The 19,235-nt window shown below is 61.0% G+C and overlaps 1 protein-coding gene across 2 annotated transcripts; it reads right to left on the bottom strand.

Moving 5' to 3' along the window:
• Window positions 1–1,613: 1,613 nt before the first annotated feature.
• On the bottom strand, window positions 1,614–18,955 carry IFI35 (interferon induced protein 35). Of its 2 annotated transcripts, none has more exons than XM_067540945.1 (10): window positions 18,854–18,955; window positions 17,971–18,011; window positions 17,259–17,354; window positions 16,840–16,998; window positions 16,454–16,567; window positions 15,757–15,901; window positions 15,307–15,428; window positions 14,774–14,963; window positions 14,328–14,434; window positions 1,614–1,974 (listed from the first exon to the last, which is right to left on the bottom strand). In XM_067540945.1, exons 2-10 carry the CDS (start codon window positions 17,995–17,997, stop codon window positions 1,783–1,785), a joined length of 1,152 nt encoding a protein of 383 aa, XP_067397046.1. In that variant the 5' UTR covers window positions 17,998–18,011; window positions 18,854–18,955; the 3' UTR covers window positions 1,614–1,782. The 2 variants fall into 2 exon arrangements, with proteins under 2 accessions (XP_067397046.1, XP_067397047.1); XM_067540946.1 differs by having other exon boundaries at window positions 17,980–18,011.
• Between the last annotated feature and the right edge of the window lie 280 nt (window positions 18,956–19,235).

Here is a 19,235-nt window from a genome sequence, read left to right as displayed (position 1 = left end):
TGGCACAGCCCAGCGTTGCTAAGGAGCCGCTCAGCAAAACAGCAACAGCGATGGCACCAGCGCAGGGCTGGAGGAGGGGGCAGCTACAGCAAACTGCTGCCCCGGCCTGGCCGCTGGCATCGGCCCTAACCTGGCTGCCTGAAACCCGCACGTCCAGGAACGGCCCTGCCGTCTGCCCGGCGAGTCTGCCAGGGGAGCCAAGCAGGGGCACCCCTGGGGCGCCACACAGCCAGCAGGGTCCAGCAGCAGGAGCGGGGCCGCCGTGAGCGTCACCCCGGGTCCCTGGGAGCCGGGCAAGCGCGGGGTGGGAGCGAGAGGCTGGGCGGGCGGAATGCCACCGCTGCAAACGTCGGCAGCGCGGGGCAGAGCACGAGCCGGCAGGTCCTGCCTGCAGCGCGGGGCAGGAAGCAGCGGGGCGGGGGTGCGGGGTGATGCTCGCACAGCCCCCCAGGTCCTTAGCATCAGGGCAGCCCTGCCCACGGCGTGTGTGCCCCTGCCCCCTCGGTCCCCCCGCCCCCAGCGCTGCCCACAGAGGCTGTGCCCCCCCCGGCTGTAACACGAGGCGCTGCGGCCCCCGCGGAGGCGGCACAGGGGGCGGGGCTGTGTGCGCCCCCAGGGGCTGAGTGCAGGGCGGGGAGGGGCTATTGGGGGGAGAGTCCCGGGGGGGGGGAGCACGAGCTGCCCCGGCCCGGCCCGGCCCGGTACCTGCGGGCTCCGCTCCCGGCTCCGGCTCCGGCTCCGGCTCCGGCCCAGCCGCCGCGGCGGGGAAACGAAAGTGAAAGTCGGCGGCGGAGCCGCGCCCCCCCCCCGGCGGAAGCCGCCTCGGAGCCGGGCCGAGCCCCCCCGATCGGCTCCGCTTATAGCCCCACGTCCCCTCCTCCCCCCCACTAGACCCCTATAGGCCCAACACCCTATACAGCCGCCCCCCCCCCCCCAACTGGGCCACCATACCGATACAGCACCCCCCCCCAACGGGACCTCCCCCCCCCCCCCCCCGTTCCAACCACGCCTTGACAAGTGGGGCACAATGCGGGTATTAACCCCCCCCCCGGCTCCTGCTGCCCTGGCATTAATCCCACCCGCCCCTTGCACCCCAGTAGGGGCGGCAGTGCGGGGCTGGGACGAACTCCCTGCACCAGGCGCACGGGATAACACCCCCCCACCCCCCTCCATAGCAGCATTTAGCTAAACTCAGACCCACCCCGCTTCACCCGGAGTTGTGAAGCCCGAACCCAACGGGACCCCCCCCCCCCCGGCACGCGCTGCTTGGCCGGCCGGGGCCGGTTTGCCCCTCACCCCGCAGCACTTGGTTCGCGCCTCCTTCTGCGCGGGCCGGAGCAGTCCCGGATCTGGCGAGCAGCGAGATGTTTCAGCCACTGCTTGTTTCACTCCATTTCATGCACCTGTCCTCCACCATGGGGCTCAGGGCCAGGACTTCGCTGTGCCCCACGCAGGGCCCACCCTCTGCCCTGAGCGAACACAGGCAGCACCCCACTGCGGCTCTCTCGGCCTAGGCTCTCTGGCAGGATCCTAGCTCCCTGCTCATGCCCAGCCCCAGAACATGCGACAGAGCCACACTGGAACCGGAGCACACAGGAAAGGACCCAGCAGCGCTTCCCCAACACTTTAATTCCAGAACAAGGGAGATGGCAATCAACATCTGAGTAATCTACACCGTGCTCTCTCCAGGGGTGAGGGCGCTGCGCCTGTGGCCATCTCAGGCCCAGTCTCCAGGCGCCAATTGTTTCATGTGCTGGTTCGTGGCCACGGAGCGGAGACACTTCAGTCCGTGTCAGCCTCGAAGACAGCGAACCCACGCTGCCCCACCGGCACATAGCCCAGGGCATCCACCTCGCCCCCGCCGCGGCTGGGCTTCTGGAAGTGAATCTCCAGGGCGTCCCTCATGGACTCCTCATCCAAAATATCCGGGATCCCCGACAGGAGCACGGTCTTAGAACAGACAGACGGACGGACCTAGGGGGAGAGAGAGCAGAGCAGTGACCCTACCGAGCGCGCGGCCGGAATTGGGGGTCACATGAGGTCACTGGGGTCATCTGAGGACACAGGCCCAAATGCAAAGAGGGAATTGGGGTCACGTGAGGTCACTGGGGTCAGCTGAGGACACAAGCCCAGATGCAAAGGGGGAATTGGGGTCACTGGGGTCAGCTGAGGACACAGGCCCACATGCAAAGGGGGAATTGGGGTCACGTGAAGTCACTGGGGTCATCTGAGGACACAGGTCCAGATGCAAAGGGGGAATTGGGGGTCACTGGGGTCATCTGAGGACACAGGCCCAGATGAAAAGGGGAATTGGGGTCACGTGAGGTCACTGGGGTCATCTGAGGACACAGGCCCAAATGCAAAAGGGGAATTGGGGTCACGTGAGGTCACTGGGGTCATCTGAGGACACAGGCCCAGATGCAAAGGGGGAATTGCGGTCACGTGAGGTCACTGGGGTCATCTGAGGACACAGGCCCAGATGCAAAAGGGGAATTGGGGTCACGTGAGGTAATTGGGGTCATCTGAGGACACAGGCCCAAATGCAAAGGGGGAATTGGGGTCACGTGAGGTCACTGGGGTCATCTGAGGACACAGGCCCAAATGCAAAGGGGGAATTGGGGTCACGTGGGGTCATCTGAGGACACAGGCCCAGATGCAAAGGGGGAATTGGGGTCACTTGAGGTCACTGGGGTCATCTGAGGACAAAGGCCCAGATGCAAAGGGGGAATTGGGGTCACGTGAGGTCACTGGGGTCATCTGAGGACAGAGACCCAGATGCAAAGGGGGAATTGGGGTCACGTGAGGTCACTGGGGTCAGCTGAGGACACGGGCCCAAATGCAAAAGGGGAATTGGGGTCACGTGAGGTCACTGGGGTCATCTGAGGACACAGGCCCAAATGCAAAGGGGGAATTGGGGTCACGTGAGGTCACTGGGGTCATCTGAGGACACAGGCCCAGACGCAAAAGGGGAATTGGGGTCACGTGAGGTCACTGGGGTCATCTGAGGACACAGGCCCAAACGCAAAAGGGGAATTGGGGTCACATGAGGTCACTGGGGTCATCTGAGGACACAGACCCAGACGCAAAGGGGGAATTGGGGTCACGTGAGGTCACTGGGGTCAGCTGAGGACACAGGCCCAGATGCAAAAGGGGAATTGGGGTCACGTGAGGTCACTGGGGTCATCTGAGGACACAGGCCCAGATGCAAAGGGGGAATTGGGGTCACGTGAGGTCACTGGGGTCATCTGAGGACACAGGCCCAAATGCAAAGGGGGAATTGGGGTCACGTGAGGTCACAGGGGTCATCTGAGGACACAGGCCCAGACGCAAAAGGGGAATTGGGGTCACGTGAGGTCACTGGGGTCATCTGAGGACGCAGGCCCAAAAGCAAAAGGGGAATTGGGGTCACGTGAGGTCACTGGGGTCATCTGAGGACACAGACCCAGACGCAAAGGGGGAATTGGGGTCATGTGAGGTCACTGGGGTCAGCTGAGGACACAGGCCCAGATGCAAAAGGGGAATTGGGGTCACGTGAGGTCACTGGGGTCATCTGAGGACACAGGCCCAAATGCAAAGGGGGAATTGGGGTCACGTGAGGTCATTGGGGGTCATCTGAGGACACAGGTCCAGATGCAAAAGGGGAATTGGGGTCACGTGAGGTCATTGGGGTCATCTGAGGACACAGGCCCAGATGCAAAAGGGGAATTGGGGTCACGTGAGGTCACTGGGGTCATCTGAGGACACAGGCCCAAATGCAAAAGGGGAATTGGGGTCACGTGAGGTCACTGGGGTCATCTGAGGACACAGGCCCAAATGCAAAGGGGAATTGGGGTCACGTGAGGTCACTGGGGTCATCTGAGGACACAGGCCCAAATGCAAAAGGGGAATTGGGGTCACGTGAGGTCACTGGGGTCAGCTGAGGACACAGGCCCAAATGCAAAAGGGGAATTGGGGTCACGTGAGGTCACTGGGGTCATCTGAGGACACAGGCCCACACGCAAAAGGGGAATTGGGGTCACGTGAGGTCACTGGGGTCAGCTGAGGACACAGGCACAGATGCAAAGGGGGAATTGGGGTCACTTGAGGTCACTGGGGTCATCTGAGGACAAAGGCCCAGATGCAAAGGGGGAATTGGGGTCACGTGAGGTCACTGGGGTCATCTGAGGACAGAGACCCAGATGCAAAGGGGGAATTGGGGTCACGTGAGGTCACTGGGGTCAGCTGAGGACACGGGCCCAAATGCAAAAGGGGAATTGGGGTCACGTGAGGTCACTGGGGTCATCTGAGGACACAGGCCCAAATGCAAAGGGGGAATTGGGGTCACGTGAGGTCACTGGGGTCATCTGAGGACACAGGCCCAGATGCAAAAGGAGAATTGGGGTCACGTGAGGTCACTGGGGTCAGCTGAGGACACAGGCCCACATGCAAAGGGGGAATTGGGGTCACGTGAGGTCACTGGGGTCATCTGAGGACACAGGCCCAAATGCAAAGGGGGAATTGGAGTCACGTGAGGTTACTGGGGTCAGCTGAGGACACAGGCCCAGTTGCAAAGGGGGAATTGGGGTCACGTGAGGTCACTGGGGTCAGCTGAGGACACAGGCCCAGATGCAAAAGGGGAATTGGGGTCACGTGAGGTCACTGGGGTCATCTGAGGACACAGGCCCAAATGCAAAAGGGGAATTGGGGTCACGTGAGGTCACTGGGGTCATCTGAGGACACAGACCCAGATGCAAAGGGGGAATTGGGGTCACGTGAGGTCACTGGGGTCATCTGAGGACACAGGCCCAAATGCAAAGGGGGAATTGGGGTCACGTGAGGTCATTGGGGTCATCTGAGGACACAGGCCCAGATGCAAAAGGGGAATTGGGGTCACGTGAGGTCACTGGGGTCATCTGAGGACACAGGCCCAAACGCAAAAGGGGAATTGGGGTCACGTGAGGTCACTGGGGTCATCTGAGGACACAGACTCAGACGCAAAGGGGGAATTGGGGTCACGTGAGGTCACTGGGGTCAGCTGAGGACACAGGCCCAAATGCAAAGGGGGAATTGGGGTCACATGAGGTCATTGGGGTCATCTGAGGACACAGGCCAAGATGCAAAGGGGGAATTGGGGTCACGTGAGGTCACTAGGGTCATCTGAGGACACAGGCCCAGATGCAAAACGGGAATTGGGGTCACGTGAGGTCACTGGGGTCATCTGAGGACACAGGCCCAGATGCAAAGGGGGAATTGGGGTCACGTGAGGTCACTGGGGTCATCTGAGGACACAGACCCAGATGCAAAGGGGGAATTGGGGTCACTGGGGTCAGCTGAGGACACAGGCCCAAATGCAAAAGGGGAATTGGGGTCACGTGAGGTCACTGGGGTCATCTGAGGACACAGGCTCAAATGCAAAGGGGGAATTGGGGTCACGTGAGGTCATTGGGGTCATCTGAGGACACAGGTCCAGATGCAAAAGGGGAATTGGGGTCACGTGAGGTCATTGGGGTCATCTGAGGACACAGGCCCAGATGCAAAAGGGGAATTGGGGTCACGTGAGGTCACTGGGGTCATCTGAGGACACAGGCCCAAATGCAAAAGGGGAATTGGGGTCACGTGAGGTCACTGGGGTCAGCTGAGGACACAGGCCCACATGCAAAGGGGGAATTGGGGTCACGTGAGGTCACTGGGGTCATCTGAGGACACAGGCCCAAATGCAAAGGGGGAATTGGAGTCACGTGAGGTCACTGGGGTCAGCTGAGGACACAGGCCCAGATGCAAAGGGGGAATTGGGGTCACGTGAGGTCACTGGGGTCATCTGAGGACACACGCCCAGATGCAAAAGGGGAATTGGGGTCACGTGAGGTCACTGGGGTCAGCTGAGGACACAGGCCCAAACGCAAAAGGGGAATTGGGGTCACGTGAGGTCACTGGGGTCATCTGAGGACACAGACCCAGATGCAAAGGGGGAATTGGGGTCACGTGAGGTCACTGGGGTTATCTGAGGACACAGGCCAAAAGGCAAAGGGGGAATTGGGGTCACGTGAGGTCATTGGGGTCATCTGAGGACACAGGCCCACATGCAAAGGGGGAATTGGGGTCACGTGAGGTCACTGGGGTCATCTGAGGACACAGGCCCAGATGCAAAGGGGGAATTGGGGTCACGTGAGGTCACTGGGGTCAGCTGAGGACACAGGCCCAAATGCAAAGGGGGAAGTGGGGTCACGTGAGGTCATTGGGGTCATCTGAGGACACAGGCCAAGATGCAAAGGGGGAATTGGGGTCACGTGAGGTCACTAGGGTCATCTGAGGACACAGGCCCAGATGCAAAAGGGGAATTGGGGTCACGTGAGGTCACTGGGGTCATCTGAGGACACAGGCCCAAATGCAAAAGGGGAATTGGGGTCACGTGAGGTCCCTGGGGTCATCTGAGGACACAGGCCCAGATGCAAAGGGGGAATTGGGGTCACGTGAGGTCACTGGGGTCATCTGAGGACACAGGCCCAGATGCAAAAGGGGAATTGGGGTCACGTGTGGTCACTGGGGTCAGCTGAGGACACAGGCCCAAATGCAAAAGGGGAATTGGGGTCACTGGGGTCAGCTGAGGACACAGGCCCAAATGCAAAAGGGGAATTGGGGTCACGTGGTCACTGGGGTCATCTGAGGACACAGACCCAGATGCAAAGGGGGAATTGGGGTCACGTGAGGTCACTGGGGTCAGCTGAGGACACGGGCCCAAATGCAAAAGGGGAATTGGGGTCACGTGAGGTCTCTGGGGTCATCTGAGGACACAGGCCCAGATGCAAAGGGGGAATTGGGGTCACGTGAGGTCATTGGGGTCATCTGAGGACACAGGCCCAGATGCAAAAGGGGAATTGGGGTCACGTGAGGTCATTGGGGTCATCTGAGGACACAGGCCCAGATGCAAAAGGGGAATTGGGGTCACGTGAGGTCACTGGGGTCATCTGAGGACACAGGCCCAAATGCAAAGGGGGAATTGGAGTCACGTGAGGTCACTGGGGTCAGCTGAGGACACAGGCCCAGATGCAAAGGGGGAATTGGGGTCACGTGAGGTCACTGGGGTCTTCTGAGGACACAGGCCCAGATGCAAAAGGGGAATTGGGGTCACGTGAGGTCACTGGGGTCATCTGAGGACACAGGCCCAAACTCAAAAGGGGAATTGGGGTCACGTGAGGTCACTGGGGTCATCTGAGGACACAGGCCCAAATGCAAAGGGGGAATTGGAGTCACGTGAGGTTACTGGGGTCAGCTGAGGACACAGGCCCAGTTGCAAAGGGGGAATTGGGGTCACGTGAGGTCACTGGGGTCAGCTGAGGACACAGGCCCAGATGCAAAAGGGGAATTGGGGTCACGTGAGGTCACTGGGGTCATCTGAGGACACAGGCCCAAATGCAAAAGGGGAATTGGGGTCACGTGAGGTCACTGGGGTCATCTGAGGACACAGACCCAGATGCAAAGGGGGAATTGGGGTCACGTGAGGTCACTGGGGTCATCTGAGGACAGAGACCCAGATGCAAAGGGGGAATTGGGGTCACGTGAGGTCACTGGGGTCAGCTGAGGACACGGGCCCAAATGCAAAAGGGGAATTGGGGTCACGTGAGGTCACTGGGGTCATCTGAGGACACAGGCCCAAATGCAAAGGGGGAATTGGGGTCACGTGAGGTCACTGGGGTCATCTGAGGACACAGGCCCAGATGCAAAAGGAGAATTGGGGTCACGTGAGGTCACTGGGGTCAGCTGAGGACACAGGCCCACATGCAAAGGGGGAATTGGGGTCACGTGAGGTCACTGGGGTCATCTGAGGACACAGGCCCAAATGCAAAGGGGGAATTGGAGTCACGTGAGGTTACTGGGGTCAGCTGAGGACACAGGCCCAGTTGCAAAGGGGGAATTGGGGTCACGTGAGGTCACTGGGGTCAGCTGAGGACACAGGCCCAGATGCAAAAGGGGAATTGGGGTCACGTGAGGTCACTGGGGTCATCTGAGGACACAGACCCAGAGGCAAATGGGGACTTGGGGTCACGTGAGGTCACTGGGGTCATCTGAGGACACAGGCCCAAATGCAAAGGGGGAATTGGGGTCACGTGAGGTCATTGGGGTCATCTGAGGACACAGGCCCAGATGCAAAAGGGGAATTGGGGTCACGTGAGGTCACTGGGGTCATCTGAGGACACAGGCCCAAACGCAAAAGGGGAATTGGGGTCACGTGAGGTCACTGGGGTCATCTGAGGACACAGACTCAGACGCAAAGGGGGAATTGGGGTCACGTGAGGTCACTGGGGTCAGCTGAGGACACAGGCCCAAATGCAAAGGGGGAATTGGGGTCACATGAGGTCATTGGGGTCATCTGAGGACACAGGCCAAGATGCAAAGGGGGAATTGGGGTCACGTGAGGTCACTAGGGTCATCTGAGGACACAGGCCCAGATGCAAAACGGGAATTGGGGTCACGTGAGGTCACTGGGGTCATCTGAGGACACAGGCCCAGATGCAAAGGGGGAATTGGGGTCACGTGAGGTCACTGGGGTCATCTGAGGACACAGACCCAGATGCAAAGGGGGAATTGGGGTCACTGGGGTCAGCTGAGGACACAGGCCCAAATGCAAAAGGGGAATTGGGGTCACGTGAGGTCACTGGGGTCATCTGAGGACACAGGCTCAAATGCAAAGGGGGAATTGGGGTCACGTGAGGTCATTGGGGTCATCTGAGGACACAGGTCCAGATGCAAAAGGGGAATTGGGGTCACGTGAGGTCATTGGGGTCATCTGAGGACACAGGCCCAGATGCAAAAGGGGAATTGGGGTCACGTGAGGTCACTGGGGTCATCTGAGGACACAGGCCCAAATGCAAAAGGGGAATTGGGGTCACGTGAGGTCACTGGGGTCAGCTGAGGACACAGGCCCACATGCAAAGGGGGAATTGGGGTCACGTGAGGTCACTGGGGTCATCTGAGGACACAGGCCCAAATGCAAAGGGGGAATTGGAGTCACGTGAGGTCACTGGGGTCAGCTGAGGACACAGGCCCAGATGCAAAGGGGGAATTGGGGTCACGTGAGGTCACTGGGGTCATCTGAGGACACACGCCCAGATGCAAAAGGGGAATTGGGGTCACGTGAGGTCACTGGGGTCAGCTGAGGACACAGGCCCAAACGCAAAAGGGGAATTGGGGTCACGTGAGGTCACTGGGGTCATCTGAGGACACAGACCCAGATGCAAAGGGGGAATTGGGGTCACGTGAGGTCACTGGGGTTATCTGAGGACACAGGCCAAAAGGCAAAGGGGGAATTGGGGTCACGTGAGGTCATTGGGGTCATCTGAGGACACAGGCCCACATGCAAAGGGGGAATTGGGGTCACGTGAGGTCACTGGGGTCATCTGAGGACACAGGCCCAGATGCAAAGGGGGAATTGGGGTCACGTGAGGTCACTGGGGTCAGCTGAGGACACAGGCCCAAATGCAAAGGGGGAAGTGGGGTCACGTGAGGTCATTGGGGTCATCTGAGGACACAGGCCAAGATGCAAAGGGGGAATTGGGGTCACGTGAGGTCACTAGGGTCATCTGAGGACACAGGCCCAGATGCAAAAGGGGAATTGGGGTCACGTGAGGTCACTGGGGTCATCTGAGGACACAGGCCCAAATGCAAAAGGGGAATTGGGGTCACGTGAGGTCCCTGGGGTCATCTGAGGACACAGGCCCAGATGCAAAGGGGGAATTGGGGTCACGTGAGGTCACTGGGGTCATCTGAGGACACAGGCCCAGATGCAAAAGGGGAATTGGGGTCACGTGTGGTCACTGGGGTCAGCTGAGGACACAGGCCCAAATGCAAAAGGGGAATTGGGGTCACTGGGGTCAGCTGAGGACACAGGCCCAAATGCAAAAGGGGAATTGGGGTCACGTGGTCACTGGGGTCATCTGAGGACACAGACCCAGATGCAAAGGGGGAATTGGGGTCACGTGAGGTCACTGGGGTCAGCTGAGGACACGGGCCCAAATGCAAAAGGGGAATTGGGGTCACGTGAGGTCTCTGGGGTCATCTGAGGACACAGGCCCAGATGCAAAGGGGGAATTGGGGTCACGTGAGGTCATTGGGGTCATCTGAGGACACAGGCCCAGATGCAAAAGGGGAATTGGGGTCACGTGAGGTCATTGGGGTCATCTGAGGACACAGGCCCAGATGCAAAAGGGGAATTGGGGTCACGTGAGGTCACTGGGGTCATCTGAGGACACAGGCCCAAATGCAAAGGGGGAATTGGAGTCACGTGAGGTCACTGGGGTCAGCTGAGGACACAGGCCCAGATGCAAAGGGGGAATTGGGGTCACGTGAGGTCACTGGGGTCTTCTGAGGACACAGGCCCAGATGCAAAAGGGGAATTGGGGTCACGTGAGGTCACTGGGGTCATCTGAGGACACAGGCCCAAACTCAAAAGGGGAATTGGGGTCACGTGAGGTCACTGGGGTCATCTGAGGACACAGGCCCAAATGCAAAGGGGGAATTGGAGTCACGTGAGGTTACTGGGGTCAGCTGAGGACACAGGCCCAGTTGCAAAGGGGGAATTGGGGTCACGTGAGGTCACTGGGGTCAGCTGAGGACACAGGCCCAGATGCAAAAGGGGAATTGGGGTCACGTGAGGTCACTGGGGTCATCTGAGGACACAGGCCCAAATGCAAAAGGGGAATTGGGGTCACGTGAGGTCACTGGGGTCATCTGAGGACACAGACCCAGATGCAAAGGGGGAATTGGGGTCACGTGAGGTCACTGGGGTCATCTGAGGACACAGGCCCAAATGCAAAGGGGGAATTGGGGTCACGTGAGGTCATTGGGGTCATCTGAGGACACAGGCCCAGATGCAAAAGGGGAATTGGGGTCACGTGAGGTCACTGGGGTCATCTGAGGACACAGGCCCAAACGCAAAAGGGGAATTGGGGTCACGTGAGGTCACTGGGGTCATCTGAGGACACAGGTCCAGATGCAAAAGGGGAATTGGGGTCACGTGAGGTCAGTGGGGTCATCTGAGGACACAGGCCCAGATGCAAAAGGGGAATTGGGGTCACGTGAGGTCACTGGGGTCATCTGAGGACACAGGCCCAAATGCAAAAGGGGAATTGGGGTCACGTGAGGTCACTGGGGTCAGCTGAGGACACAGGCCCACATGCAAAGGGGGAATTGGGGTCACGTGAGGTCACTGGGGTCATCTGAGGACACAGGCCCAAATGCAAAGGGGGAATTGGAGTCACGTGAGGTCACTGGGGTCAGCTGAGGACACAGGCCCAGATGCAAAGGGGGAATTGGGGTCACGTGAGGTCACTGGGGTCATCTGAGGACACACGCCCAGATGCAAAAGGGGAATTGGGGTCACGTGAGGTCACTGGGGTCAGCTGAGGACACAGGCCCAAACGCAAAAGGGGAATTGGGGTCACGTGAGGTCACTGGGGTCATCTGAGGACACAGACCCAGATGCAAAGGGGGAATTGGGGTCACGTGAGGTCACTGGGGTTATCTGAGGACACAGGCCAAAAGGCAAAGGGGGAATTGGGGTCACGTGAGGTCATTGGGGTCATCTGAGGACACAGGCCCACATGCAAAGGGGGAATTGGGGTCACGTGAGGTCACTGGGGTCATCTGAGGACACAGGCCCAGATGCAAAGGGGGAATTGGGGTCACGTGAGGTCACTGGGGTCAGCTGAGGACACAGGCCCAAATGCAAAGGGGGAAGTGGGGTCACGTGAGGTCATTGGGGTCATCTGAGGACACAGGCCAAGATGCAAAGGGGGAATTGGGGTCACGTGAGGTCACTAGGGTCATCTGAGGACACAGGCCCAGATGCAAAAGGGGAATTGGGGTCACGTGAGGTCACTGGGGTCATCTGAGGACACAGGCCCAAATGCAAAAGGGGAATTGGGGTCACGTGAGGTCCCTGGGGTCATCTGAGGACACAGGCCCAGATGCAAAGGGGGAATTGGGGTCACGTGAGGTCACTGGGGTCATCTGAGGACACAGGCCCAGATGCAAAAGGGGAATTGGGGTCACGTGTGGTCACTGGGGTCAGCTGAGGACACAGGCCCAAATGCAAAAGGGGAATTGGGGTCACTGGGGTCAGCTGAGGACACAGGCCCAAATGCAAAAGGGGAATTGGGGTCACGTGGTCACTGGGGTCATCTGAGGACACAGACCCAGATGCAAAGGGGGAATTGGGGTCACGTGAGGTCACTGGGGTCAGCTGAGGACACGGGCCCAAATGCAAAAGGGGAATTGGGGTCACGTGAGGTCTCTGGGGTCATCTGAGGACACAGGCCCAGATGCAAAGGGGGAATTGGGGTCACGTGAGGTCATTGGGGTCATCTGAGGACACAGGCCCAGATGCAAAAGGGGAATTGGGGTCACGTGAGGTCATTGGGGTCATCTGAGGACACAGGCCCAGATGCAAAAGGGGAATTGGGGTCACGTGAGGTCACTGGGGTCATCTGAGGACACAGGCCCAAATGCAAAGGGGGAATTGGAGTCACGTGAGGTCACTGGGGTCAGCTGAGGACACAGGCCCAGATGCAAAGGGGGAATTGGGGTCACGTGAGGTCACTGGGGTCTTCTGAGGACACAGGCCCAGATGCAAAAGGGGAATTGGGGTCACGTGAGGTCACTGGGGTCATCTGAGGACACAGGCCCAAACTCAAAAGGGGAATTGGGGTCACGTGAGGTCACTGGGGTCATCTCAGGACACAGACCCAGATGCAAAGGGGGAATTGGGGTCACATGAGGTCACTGGGGTCATCTGAGGACACAGGCCCAAACGCAAAAGGGGAATTGGGGTCACGTGAGGTCACTGGGGTCATCTGAGGACACAGACTCAGACGCAAAGGGGGAATTGGGGTCACGTGAGGTCACTGGGGTCATCTGAGGACACAGGCCCAGATGCAAAGGGGGAATTGGGGTCACGTGAGGTCACTGGGGTCATCTGAGGACACAGGCCCAGATGCAAAGGGGGAATTGGGGTCACGTGAGGTCACTGGGGTCATCTGAGGACACAGGCCCACATGCAAAGGGGGAATTGGGGTCACGTGAGGTCACTGGGGTCATCTGAGGACACAGGCCCAGATGCAAAAGGGGAATTGGGGTCACGTGAGGTCACTGGGGTCATCTGAGGACACAGACCCAGATGCAAAGGGGGAATTGGGGTCACGTGAGGTCACTGGGGTCAGCTGAACACACAGGCCCAAATGCAAAAGGGGGAATTGGTGTCACGTGAGGTCACTGGGGTCATCTGAGGACACAGGCCCAAATGCAAAAGGGGAATTGGGGTCACTTGAGGTCACTGGGGTCATCTGAGGACACAGGCCCAGATGCAAAAGGGGGAATTGGGGTCACGTGAGGTCACTGGGGTCATCTGAGTACACAGGCCCAAATGCAAAGGGGGAATTGGGGTCACGTGAGGTCACTGGGGTCATCTGAGGACACAGGCCCAGATGCAAAGGGGGAATTGGGGTCACGTGAGATCACTTGGGTCATCTGAGGACTCAGGCCCAGATGCAAAATGATCCATGGCTGGGGATCTCAGCTGAGTAGACTTTGCCCGCCCCCCCCGCCCCCACACGCACGCACACACACACACACACACACACACACGCCAGAGCAGGGTGTGGACACGACCCTGCAGGGCACGGATGACACAACCAGCGCAAACCCTGCCTGCTGCTCACAGGGCCCAGGGTTTCCGCAAGCCCAAGCGCAGTCCAGCTTGCAGAGCGTCTCGTCTGATCGAGCAGCAGGGACTGCTGGGAATCCTGAGCAGGGGGCGCCCCAGCTGGGCCCCTCCTGGCTGCGTCTCAGCCGCGCCCCAATGTTGTTATCTGCATTTCCACAGGGCCTCGGAGCCCGCTCATGGGCTGGGCCCCACTGTGCCATGCGCTGTGTGAACACAGAACAAGAGAGTCCCTGCCCCACAGAGCTCACAGTCCGCCTCTGCCACTCCACACTCTTGGCCATCAGCCCTTCCAGCTGGCCTTGTGCCTTCGGCCCAGCGGGAGCGCGCAGGGCAGACAATGGGCAGTGGGGCTAGGGTCAGTGCGTGCTGGGGTGGGGGGAGTCAGCACGCGCTGGGACTCGTGCGGAGGGGTGGTGTGTCAGGCTCAGTGCCCGCTGGGGTCCTGCGAGGTGTCACGCTCAGCGCACGGGGAGGGAGGGAGGCGGTGGTCAGCGCGTGCCGGGGACCCGGGGGTGTCAGTGCGTGCCGGGGACCCGGGGGTGTCAGTGCGTGCCGGGGCTCGCGCCGGGAGGGGGGGGGGGGCGTTTGGTGGCAGCGCATGCTGGCAGCCCCCGGGGCTCGCAAGCCCTACCTGCAGGTCTGTGATCTCTCCACTCATGTAGGGCGTCACTTTGACCTCGTACGTCTCCTTCCCAAAGGGGACTTGGATGCGTCCTTTCCTCGTTAGCTGCTCCGCCACTGCCGAGGGAGAGACAAGCCCTGACCCCCTGCGCCCAACCGCAGTCTGAGCCTTCCCACTAGTGCGGGGGGGAGGGGGCACTCAGGCACCTAGCCCTGGCACCTGCCACGGCAGTCGAGGATACACCAGGTATCCTGTGCCAAGCGCACCGAGGCCAGTGCAGCCATCCCAGTCTCCCCCCAGCTCCAGCCCCCTTCACTGCTCGCTCTCAGACACAGAGAGGGAAGCTCTCTCTGCTCCAGGGAAGACGCCCCCTCCCCACCAGGAATGACAGCTCCCAGCTGGTGCCCCCCACCCCACCTATCACTGGTCTGGCTCTTGGGGTCTCCCCCACGTACCTCCATCCTGCACAAAGGCCAGGACCACGTGCCCAGAGCCACTCAGGAGCTCCCTCTGCTCCACCTCACCACCCCCGTTCTTCGGCTTGCTGAAGAAGAGCTCCAGTTTGTCCAGCATCTGGTCTTCAGAGAGGCTGAGGGGCGGGAGGCCGGACAGCAGGATGCATCGGTCACACAGCTTCATCTCAATCTGCGGGGCAGGTACCGGGCAGTCAAGGCTCCCGCCTGGGGCCATGGGACCGTGGCCGCCTGGGCCATGGCAGGAAGCGCGGCGCAGGGAGCTGCATGCCCCAGGCCCCAGATGGGGGAAGTTCTGTGCTGGGACTGATCACAGCCCTGGTTACCCTGAGAACAGGCAGCGGCAGACGTGGCCCTGCAGGGGCCGGGTGTGGGGAGGCTGCCGGGGCACAGCCCAGCCCTCCAGTGTGGGAGAGGCAGCCCCTGGTAAAATCCCTGGCGTGGATGGTGGGCCAGGGAGGCTGAGTCCCATGCACTGGGTGCAGCATGCAGACCCCCCAGCAGCTGGGCCTCACCTCCAGGGCTGATGGCAACAGCAGCTCCACCGGCCTCGCCTGCACTCGCACGCGGCCCTCGCAGCCCAGACTCTCATCCAGCTTCACCTCATGCTCCTTCATCTCTAGGATCCGCTGGGCAACTGCGGGCAGGGAGAAACCACTCAGGCCCGGGGAACGACAGGCATCTCTGGGTCGGGATGGGACAGGGACAAGCCAGGCAGGAAATCCCCCCGCAGGAGGGGCTGAGCCCTCAGGCATGGCCTCCGCAGCACAGTGGTGGGAGGCGGCGTCGGGGAAAGCGAAGGGCAGCAGGGCACCAAGCCGGGCCCCGTGGGAGGGGAAGGAGGCTGGGGCCTCACACCAGGCCAGTCACCGTGGAAGGAGGGAGTCTGAGCAGCATGGCTTAGCCAATGTGTGCGGGGGGGGGGGGGGGCAGGCTGGCCTGCAGCGCCGGTGCCCCACTCTTACCCTCCGGCTTCTCGAAGGTGATGAGGGCGGAGCCCCCAGGTAGTGCCTGCCGGATCCGCGGGGCGGTCACCAGCGTGTTCGTGTCCTCTGCCTCCGTCACGTGTCCCTTAAACACCATCGTCCTGTCTGGCAGGGAGGGTGGCACCTGGGGAGAGCACGCCGAGCAGCCTAAGGGAGTGCTGCAGCCCCAGGAGGGGTGGAGACTGGGCTGGGGCCCACAGGTGGGGGCCCTTAGCTCAGCTCCCCACACAAGCACGGCTAGGGTGCAGGGGCTCTACCGCCCCAAGGCTGCTGCCGGAGCACCCCGGACCTTGGAAGCTAAGCAAAGCCCGTATTCAAGAGAACAACTCCCCGAGAGCCGACGGATGATTCCCGAAGGGTGCTCTGAGCCCAGTGCGGAGGGTGCGGGAGGCATTTTTCCAGCCGAGATGTGCAGCCAGGGCCCGAAGCCCACGTGTTCCTCACTGGCACGAGAGCCAGCTCTTCAGCTGGCCAGACTCCGGCTCGGGAGATTCGGGGGCTCAGCAGAGCCGCTAAAGGGCTGCTGTCCCCTCCCCTCCGAGCGGCAGAATGGGAATCCAGCTCTCACTGCCACCTGCAACCGCCACTGATTGGCCCCAGCCAGGCCCCAGGCCCCAGGGTGACGCTCACCAGCAGATGTGTGGAGAGGGTTGGGGCCCCGCTGCGTGCTCTGTACCTTAGCCTGCTCCTCCCAGATGAGTCTCCTCTCCTCCAGATCCTCCAGCTCCTTTTCCAGCTCCTGCTTCTGCTGCAGCAATTTGCCCCTTTCCTCCTTCGCTAAACAAAGCTCCTTCAGGAAGGAAGGAAAAGCTAATCAGAGGTGGGGGCAGCGGAGTTCTGCCACTGCACCGCCCATGATTCCAGCCCTGAGCTCCCCACACCCACCCACCCACGGTTCGGCTATTGCACCTCAAACCCAGCCTGCAGCCCCGGCTATCCCAGCCCTCGGGCTTTGCTGAGCAGAGGTGGCCAGTTGTGCCAGCCTGCGGAATGGTTCTGTGAGATAGTCACTGGACTCAGCCTAAAGGGTGGGGTGCAAAGGGCCGACTCCTAGAAACCTGCCTGGCAGGAGGGCTCCAGCTCTCTGCTCAGAGACTTCGCTTTCCCGAGCTGCTCACGGAAGCGTTCGGCTTTGCTCTGGAATCCTCGCGTCTGCTGCTCGGCAGCTTCCTTCGCAATCCCCAGCTGCAGCCAGTCTTGTTCCAGGGTGTTGCAGCATTCCTGGGAGAGGCACCGGAGGATACATCAGACTCCCCTGGGCTGCTCGGCAGAGCTGCACTGTCCCCACTGCCATGTCAACCCCACACAATCCCAGTCTGTCCCGAGCAGATGTGCAAGGGCACAGCTCTGCCCATGATCCTCCGGGGCTGGGCACGGGCTAGGGTAAACCCACGCTGGAGGGACTGCAGCTGATGGGCATCATGAACTGCTGCCCCATCCCACCATCGGCTCCTGTGGAAAGCAGCTGCTGAGGGACACACCTTGTATTTTTCAATCTCCTGCTGGAGGCGTTCGGGTGTCATCACGAGGGAGCCGGTCTCCAGTATGAGCTCATCAGGCAGACGGACAAAGGACTCCTAAAAGCCGAGAGAGGTTAGCGACCCCAGCCCGGAGCCCACACTCTGCATCACAGGGCAGCCTGTGCCACGGGCCGTGACAGTCCCCATCCCTTCCCCACTCCATCTCCAGCAGGACAGGGCCCACAATTCAATGTGGGTGGAGCCAGAGGGATGGGGGTGGAGCCAGAATCCACAGGGCAGGAACTTTCTTGCTGAACTCAAGCTGTTCCTTTGCCCTGGGGGGTCTCCTCCGCTCCAGCTCCTAGTGCTCTTGTGTGCACACACACACACACAGCTCCTCACTCTCAGGGCTTGTCTACACTTCAATGCTGCAGCTGAGCCGCTGGAGCACGTCCACTTCCGTGAAGCCGCTGCCCACCCAGCTGGAAGGGGTGAGCCACCTCCTGGAGAGGGATGGGAGAGCGCAGGGCGGTGGGGGCGGTTAGATCGGTGTCACTGGGTCACGCAGGTGTGGATTTTTCGCACCCCTGGGCGAGGTGGCTATATCCGAATTGCATAGGCAAGACCAGGCCTCAAACATTCGCCCCCCTTCACTCTCCGGGAAATGTTACTCTCAGGTTAATTTCTGCTTTGCCTTTCAAAAGCTGAGGGCAGGGACTGCCCCGCCTGGTACCTGAGTTACCTCCTCTGAATCTGCCATCCTGTCACTCACACCTGGGGAGGGAAAGCACCAAAGTGTCAGAATCTGGCACCAAAATCCCCCCCCCCCCCCCGGAAGGGCCCAGCAGCATCACGGGGCACGTGGCTAGCCATGCGGGGAGACCCAGGCATAAACTGATCTCCTGTACCTAGCCCTGCAATTGCCAGTCACTGCAGCCTCGGGCCCTTGTCCAGGTTCAGGGAGCCTGGTGGGCTTGGGGTGACAGAGGAGAGCTCACCCCAAGTTCAACACAGGACACTGGTGAGTAAGACTGTGCCCCCGTCCCCCACCTCAGGGCTGCAGGGAGCCCTGGTGAGCGACAGGACATGCAGTCTAAAGGGAGGGTTGGGACTAGTTCGGGGGGGGGGGGTGATACAGGGGGACAAGTGGGCCCTGCTCCATTGGGCAGGTGCCCAGGGCTCCAGCACCCAGGGTGGGAGGGAAACCCTGGAGGGAGCCATGCTGCTTTACCCAGTGGTGGAGGCACGAAGGGGGATCCCCCCGGCCCGTCACCCCAGACAGCGGCTTGGGGACGAAGCTCCCTGGGGTCGCTGGGCTGGGCACAATGAGGAAGGGGCTTTACCAGACCCTAGGGAGGGGCACAGGCCCCTCGGCCCGAGTGGGGAGAACACCAGGAGACCCTGTCAAAGGGGGTTGCGCTATACAACCCCCTCACACCCGGGGTCACGGGAGGGAGCTGCCTCCCCGCACAGCCAGGGCAGGGCCCAGGGCATGGAGCGGTCCCCCAGCACCCCAAGCAGGGACCGGCCCCCCAGCAGCCCGGGGGCCATGGGCAGGGCGCACCCCCAGCCCCACGCGGAATTTCCAGCCGGGCCGGGCCGGGCCAGCCCCTCACCTCCCAGTCCCCAGCCTCCTGCAGCGGCGCTTCCTCCTCCGACTCCTTTCACTTTCGTTTCCCGGATCCCGGCCGGCCGGGGCGGGCTCCCCGTGCCCCGCCCCCGGCCCGACCTGGCGCCTGCGAGCAGCCCGACTCCCCCCAGCCCCAGCCCTAACCTAGCGCCGGGAGCCCCCCAGCCCCAGCTGCTCCCCCGGGGGCTCTGCTAAGCGGGAACAAGGCACTCTGACTCCGCGTCCACACGGGGGAGGAGGGGCGAAGTAGGGGTGGCTAATCCGGTGTTTCCCACTCCTGGGGTGCCCTCAGGCCCGCGCAGGTGTGCCGCGGCCGGATTGGCTCATGAAGATTCGAGTTTATTTGGAAACGCCATGGGGGTGCGCCG

This window comes from Emydura macquarii, unplaced genomic scaffold, assembly GCF_026122565.2.
Source record: "Emydura macquarii macquarii isolate MOO-44397 ecotype Brisbane River unplaced genomic scaffold, CSIRO-AGI_Emac_v2 contig_629, whole genome shotgun sequence".
Classification (NCBI taxonomy): Eukaryota; Metazoa; Chordata; order Testudines; family Chelidae; genus Emydura; species Emydura macquarii.
The sequence above is the reverse complement of the archived record's forward strand: the minus strand, read 5'-3'. Positions and strand labels throughout refer to the sequence as shown.